General features: G+C 55.9%; 1 protein-coding gene across 1 annotated transcript; it reads left to right on the top strand.

Annotated features, from left to right (window-relative positions):
• The first annotated feature begins 6,380 nt into the window (after window positions 1-6,380).
• LOC125386118 lies at window positions 6,381-7,031 on the top strand. Its single transcript, XM_048411053.1, has one exon. It carries the CDS (start codon window positions 6,381-6,383, stop codon window positions 7,029-7,031), a length of 651 nt encoding a protein of 216 aa, XP_048267010.1.
• The last annotated feature ends 335 nt before the right edge of the window (window positions 7,032-7,366 follow it).

The following is a 7,366-nucleotide window of genomic DNA, read 5'->3' on the forward strand; positions in this document are numbered from 1 at the left end:
TACAAGTCCGAACTCGGCGCGGTACTTTACGCGGTGGTTCGAGTCGAGACGATTGCACAGATGTCCAGAGATTCAGATTCGTTATTATGTACGACCGCGGACGAACGATTCAGATAGGCGTCTTCCAACTTGCTTCGCGGCTCGCGATAGATCAGAATGAATTTGTGTCGCGAGGATGCTCCTTAGGAAAACTGTGTTTGGTTGTGTCTAAGGATGCGGAATCATCGGATTCGTTAAGAAAAGCGTTAGTTCAGAGAGTGAGGGAAATGGACGTCGCTGTTAATTGGCTAAATCGTGAGTTGGTGGTTGAAAAGAGATGGTAACTGCCCTTGAGCGAAAGTTGCTAGCGAGGAGCGTCGTACGTGAGAAAAAACAGATTTCCCGTAGTGGGTGGTATGTGTAGGGAGACAAAGACTATTGTCCCTTTAGAGAATCTTAGCTGCACGAATCCTAAGATTTATAGCGGGTCCTTAGGCTCGCTGTAAATATTCGGTGAGAATGTATCGACATCTGGCAATCATCTCGTTCGAAGGGTAGAGTCTTTGTGTAGCGAGGCACGAGACAGAAACCGTTGGGAAGTTTGCTGTCGAGTGCCGCTACACAAGTAACATAAACTCCGGGCAAAACAATGGCAGGCAACCGTCGGGTCAGGACAAATTCAAATTTTTCGACTCTCCTTCGACCAGTATAAATAAACAGACACGTTCGCGGACGATTAGAATGTAGTACAATATCGAGCGAGTATTCACGGTAACCAACAGCGCGATCGAGTACCTCCGCAATATTTGTATCTGGTGACTTTTCAATTCTCCGAAAAAGGCTGCTGCAGGACCGGATGGCTTACAAAGAGATCATTTAACCATCCCCGGCCTGTCCGCTATATTGGCAAAAATTTATAATATGCTTGTTTATTGTTCATATTTTCCTTCCGTATGGAAAGAAAATAGAACTACGTTAATTCCTAAAGTTAATAAGCCAAGCAGCCTGGTCGAGAACTGGCGACCAATAACAATAAGCCCAATTTTAGGCCGAATCTTCTCCTCCATTATCGACGGGAGGATCAGAAGAGGCATTGTATTAAACATGAGGCAAAAGGGTTTTACATCCGAAAGTGGATGTAAAATCAATATCGAACTTTTGAACTCTTCCCTAAATCACAGTAAAAGAAACAATGACGGGATATTCACCATAGTGGATATCTCGAAGGCGTTCGATACAGTGCCTCACGCCGCATTAAAACCATGTCTGGCTAGAAAGGGTGTGCCCGCCCCTATCGTCGATCTAATCGGCGATATGTACAAAAATTGTAAAACAAATATAAGAACCAAAGATAGCAGGGTCGAGATTACGATCCGTCGAGGAGTCAAGCAAGGCGATCCTCTGTCGCCATTGCTATTTAACCTATGCTTGGAGCCTCTGCTGGAAGAGATCGAGGAGAAAAGCAATGGTTTAAAAATCAATGAAAATCGAAAAGTGCCTGTTCTGGCCTTCGCAGACGATGTCGTTCTACTCGGAGCGGACGCGAGGGAAGCACAGCACCAAGTGAACGTACTTACGGATTATCTACAGAGCCTCGAGATGAACTTATGAATTGAAAAATTACTTACTTTCGCAGAGGTGACCGCTCGGCCACCGGTGCGTCCCCGCGCGAGGAGAGAATCCATGCGGGGAGTGGCGGGGGCGGCGACGGAGCGGGAACTGTCGCGAAAGGGAAGGAACGTTCCGCTAGTGGGCGGGACACGCGCGGGGAGAAAGTACCCGGCCTTCCCCGACCCCCACGATGTGCCGCGGTATCGCTCACTGTGAGGCTCGGGTTTCACATACAGAAAGGCGAAAGTGAGGAGGGAAGTTAAGCTCTCCGAACTTGACATCAAGGAGGTGAGATTCAGGAAGGCGATCACGTGGGCGATGCTGTTCGAGATCTCAGGCCAGGACGCTGGGAATAAAGCATCGCGACTGGCCAAGCGGATGGCGGCCACGCTGAAGGACTTACCCGCCAAGGTAACCGTGACGCGTAGGACAGCTGAGTTAAGAGTGACCGGACTGAAGGACTTGGTCACCCCGGAGGAGGTGGCGGCCGCCGTTGCCGAGGTCGGGGGCTGCCGCGCCGATGAGGTCAGTGTGGGACCCATACGCTACGCTCCTCGGGGCCTCGGTTCAGTGTGGCTACACTGTCCGCTGACAGCGGGGAGGAAAGTCAATCATCGGGAGGTAAGATCAATATAGGTTGGTCAACGGCGGGGGTTTCCCCTCTCCCGGCGCAACAACTCCAATGCTTCAGGTGCATGGAGTCGGGTCATGGTGCGCGAGGACTGCAAGTCGACGGTCGACTGGTCGGAGCGCTGCTATCGATGCGGGGCAGAAGGACATCGCGCCAGGGACTGTTCGGCGCGAGTACCTAAGTGTCCAGTGTGCACGGATCTGGGACTGTCCGCGTCACATCGCATCTGGTTGCCGGCATGCAAACACCCGGCCCGTAAGAAGAGGGCCGCACAGGAGGCAAGGACCGTTCCAGGCGATGGCGGGGACGCGGCAACGAGGAAGAAAACGACGCCGCCGTCTACTTGCCCCGGAAAGGCCAGAAAAGAGGATGGAGAAGTCGGATGCATCGACTGCGAGGGGAACGGCCCGGAGAAGGCTATGGAAACGGAGCCGTCCCCGACGTGAGAGGAAGAAGAGGAGGAGGACAACTGCTCCTGCAGTGCAATCTTAACCGCGCCGGCCGGGCTTAGGACTTAATGTTCCAGAGCCTAGTGGAGCGGCGGATTGGTCTGGCAGCGGTGGTCGAGCCATACAGCATCCCCGCCGCGTCACAGGGCGCTGGGGACCTAATCAGCTCGGTCGCCATATTCTGAAACGGGAGCGCGGGAAGCCCCTCCTGCTCGGTGATCGAGCGGGGACGGGGTTTCGTGGCTGCGAAATGGGGCGACCTAGCCGTGGTGGCCGTATACGTGTCGCTCAACATCAGTCGGACAGAGTACGTCTCCTTCCTGAACGGGCTCGCGGCTTGCGTGAGACGCTTGGGCGCCTGTCCGTCATTGGTCCTCGGGGACTTCAACGCTCACTCAACGGCGTGGGGCTCCTGTAGGACCAACGGAAGGGGGCGCGACGTACAGGACTGGGCGGCCGCATTCGACCTCCGGCTTATGAACCAGCACGTGCGTGGCGTGGCGGGGTCACGTCCATAGTAGACCTCACGTGGGCAAGTCCAGCCGCATCCCGCCGTGTTTCCGGATGGGGCGTGTCCCCGGAGGAGACCCTCTCGGACCACCTCTACATCTTGATGGAGGTGGCGGTTGGGGGTGCGATGGGCGACCCTTCGCTCGGTACGAGCGGACCAACCGGCCCACCGGGAAGGGGAAGAAGACGAGAACTTCATGGCGACGGTCACTATAGCCGTCGCCTGGTCGGAAGAATCTCCGTCCGACGAGGACGCGGAAGCGGGAGCGACCCGGCTGAGGTGCGACTTGCATGCGATCTGCGATTCGAGTATGCCGCGGTCGGGAGCCCCGCGCCGTGCCGGCGCGGTGTACTGATGGTCCGAGGAGATCGCTCGTATTCGCGAGGCGTGTATCCGCGCTCGGCGTCGGTACACCAGATCCTGCCGTAAGCGGCGGGTGGACGAAGCCACAGTGGCTCGTTTGTACGAGGCCTACCGCGAAGCGCGGAGGCCCCTGCAGCCAGCCATCAAGGAGGTGAAGAGACGGGCGTGGGGCGAGCTACTGGCCAGCCTCGACTCCCATCCCTGGGGGTGCCCTTATAAGATGCTACTGAACAAACTGAATGGGCACCTCCCGCAACGGAGAGCATGGATCCTCGGTTCCTGGAGGAGGTGGTCGGCACCCTGTTCCCGGGAGCGACGGGCGAGGAGGATAGCTTGTTCACCGATGAGGAGAAGCAGGAGCCTCAACCGTCGGAAGAAGAGCCACGTGACACCGCGGGAAGTTGGAGCCCGGAAGGGTCACCGAGGAAGAATTGGCCGAGGATGTCAGAAGGATCGGAGCACGGAAAACTCCGCGCCCCGACGGAGTCCCGATCCGCCTGTGGAAGGACATCGCCGGAGTCTTGGCCCCGAGATTAATGCGTCTATTTGACAGATGCCAGTCTCGGGGCGAATTCCCCGTGAAGTGATGGGCGTGATAGGTTTAGAAGAATCACTTGTGTCGTTAACAATAACAATTTATTTGCTTATGTCTGTGGTATACACTAGCGCGCCGAAAGCACGGTACAGATATCGGTTAGAGATTACAAGTTCAAGCTCGGCGCGATACTTTACGCGGTGGTTCGAGTCGAGATGATGCACAGATGTCGAGGGATTCCGATTCGCTATTACGTACGACTGCGGGCGGACAATTCAGATCGGCGTCTTCCAACTTGCCTCGCGACTCGCGGTAGAACAGAACAGAAATGTAGCGATCAAGATTTGGTTAATGGTTTGCTTATAGCGAGACCTGTCGTACTTCGCAGCTTGAGATAGACTGTTTGTTCGAAACCACGGAGTCTTTCCTTTGTCGCCCCTCGTGTGTTTATTAGATGTACCGTGTGTTTATTAGATGTACCGCGGCGGTCGCCGCGTATGCGTTCTTCTGAGAATTCGGCGAAAGAAATATAGAGATATCGATGGTAGATTGGGCACGTCGGTATTGCGCTTTGACGGCATAGCTCTTTGTATCGCGAAGCCGTTGGAAAGTTCCGTGGTCGATGCCGCCACAAATTAAAGTTTACTTGAATGCTTCATTTGAAAGATGATCGGCAAACCGTAACAATTGGTATTTTAGAGAATCTTAGCTGCATGGATCCTAAGATTTATAGCGGGTCCTTAGGCTCGCTGTAAATATTCGGAGAGGGTGTATCGACATCTGGCAATCATCTGTTCGCAAGGTAGAGTCCTTGTGTAGCGGGGCACGGGACAGAAACCGTTGGGAAGTTTGCTGTCGAGTGCCGCTACACCCGTTTTGTGGAAAGAGGCAAGGATGGTCTTGCTGCCGAAGCCGGGACGGTCACCGGACTCGCCTTCCGCCTATCGACCGGTGTGCCTTTTGGACGAGGCTGGTAAGCTACTGGAGAGAGTGCTGGCGGCCCGTCTCGAGTCGCACCTGTCCTGGAGTGTCCCCGGAGTGCACGACAGCTAGTTTGGCTTTCGGAGGGGACGGTCTACGGCAGACGCTGTAGCCTGTGTCCGCTCCCTGGTTGAGAGGGTCGAGCGGCGCGGTTACGTGGCGTTGGCCGTGTCGCTGGACGTGGTCAACACCTTCAACAGCATCTCCTTGGACAGGATATACCGGGCCCTCGGGTTTCCTCGGGTACCCGCGTATCTGCGAGGTGTGGTCCGGGCAGTTCTCTCGGACCGAAGCATCGTCTACACCGTCCTTGGCGGGGGGATGCCTAAGAGGGCGGTGTACCGCGGGGTTCCGCAGGGTTTCATGCTGCGTCCGCTGCTGTGGAACATCGCGTAATACGCAGTGCTTTGAGCGCCGATGTCTCCGGAATCGGCACTGGCATGCTACGCCAACGACACGTTGGTGCTGGTGAGGTGATGGGCGTGATAGGTATAGAAGAATCACTCGGTATAGTTTAACAATATCTATTTATTTGCTTGTGTCCGTGGTATACACTAGCGCGGTGAAAGCACGGTACAATTATCGGTTCGAGGTTACAAGTTCAAACTCGGCGCGGAACTTTACGCGGTGGTTCGAGTCGAGACGATTGCACAGATGTCCAGAGATTCAGATTCGTTATTACGTACGACCGCGGACGACCGATTCAGATAGGCGTCTTCCAACTTGCTTCGCGGCTCGCGATAGATCCCGAATGCCTTTGTGTCGCGATGATGCTCCTTAGGAAAACTGTGTTTGGGTGTGTCTAAGGATGCGGAATCATCGGATTCGTTAAGAAAAGCGTTAGTTCAGAGAGTGAGGGAAATGGACGTCGCTGTTAACTGGCTAAATCGTGAGTTGGTGGTTGGAAAGAGATGGTAACTGCCCTTGAGAGAAAGTTGCTAGCGAGGAGCGTCGTACGTGAGAAAAAGCAGATTTCCCGTAGTGGGTGGTATGTGTAGGGACTATTGAGACAAAGACTGTTTGTCCTTTTAGAGAATCTTAGCTGCACGAATCCTAAGATTTATAGCGAGTCCTTAGGCTCGCTGTAAATATTCGGTGAGAATGCATCGACATCTGGCAATCATCTGTTCGCAAGGTAGAGTCTTTGTGTAGCGAGGCACGAGACAGAAACCGTTGGGAAGTTTGCTGTCGAGTGCCGCTACACTGGTCTGGGGCACGACGTGGGGCAGAACCGTCCATTTGACGGAGCTGGCGATAGTCTACGTGATCGCCGCGATCAAGGAATTGGGGCTGAGGGTGTCCCCCGAGAAGTCCGAGGCAATGTGGTTCTACCGCAGGGTCGATCACGGGACGCCTCCAGCGGGTTATTGCCTGAGGTTGGAGGGGGCCGAGATAGGGGTCGAAACCAACATGAAGTATCTGGGCCTGACCCTCGACAGCCACTGGACCTTCGGCGCTCACTTCGAGCGCCTGGCACCGTATGTCGAAGCGATGGCGAACGCCTTAGGATGGTTGCTGCCTCGGCTGGGCGGGCCCGACGTCGGAGTGCGCCGGCAGTACGCCGGCGTGGTGCGATCGAGGCTCCTCTACGGAGCTCCGATCTGGGCGGAGGACCGGATGGACAGCCGCTGCAGTCTCCTAAAGGTCAGGAAGCTGCACAGGACGGTGGCCATCAGGGTAGTGAGGGTCTTCCGCACCATTTCGGCGGCAGCAGCGTCGGTGCTCGCCGGGTTTCCCCCGTTCGAACTGCAGGCACTGAGGTATCGCGAGATTTACCTCCACATTCGGGGTTTGTCGGACCGGGTCGGTCCGGTGGACGCCGACGTTAGGGTTCGGGCTCGGCGGGCCTTGCTCGACAGATGGCGCGCCAGCCTCAATATGAGAGCGGACGCGCCAGGGCTGAGGGTCTTCGAGGCCGTCCTTCCAAACTGGGATGTTTGGTTGGACGGTGGCGGGCACCCTACATGGTGACACAGGTGCTCACTGGACACGGGTGCTTCGGTGAGTACCTGCACCGAATCGGGAAAGAGGCGACTACGCGTTACCACCACTGCGATACGAGCGTGGACTCGGCGCTGCACACGCTGGAGTACTGTCCGACGTGGGAGCTGCCGCGCCGCGACCTCATCGTGGAAATCGAATGGGACGTCTCGCCGCCGGCGATCCTCGAGGCATTGTTGGTGAGCGGGAGAGGGAGGAGGGCTCTGACCTCCTTCTGTGAGCAGGTTATGCTTCGCAAAAAGGCTACGGCGAGGGTGAGAGTGCAGAACTCCCACCCCGAGAGGATCGGCCGGCGAGGTCGCGGC

Source organism: Bombus terrestris, chromosome 2, assembly GCF_910591885.1.
Source record: "Bombus terrestris chromosome 2, iyBomTerr1.2, whole genome shotgun sequence".
NCBI classification, from domain to species: domain Eukaryota; kingdom Metazoa; phylum Arthropoda; class Insecta; order Hymenoptera; family Apidae; genus Bombus; species Bombus terrestris.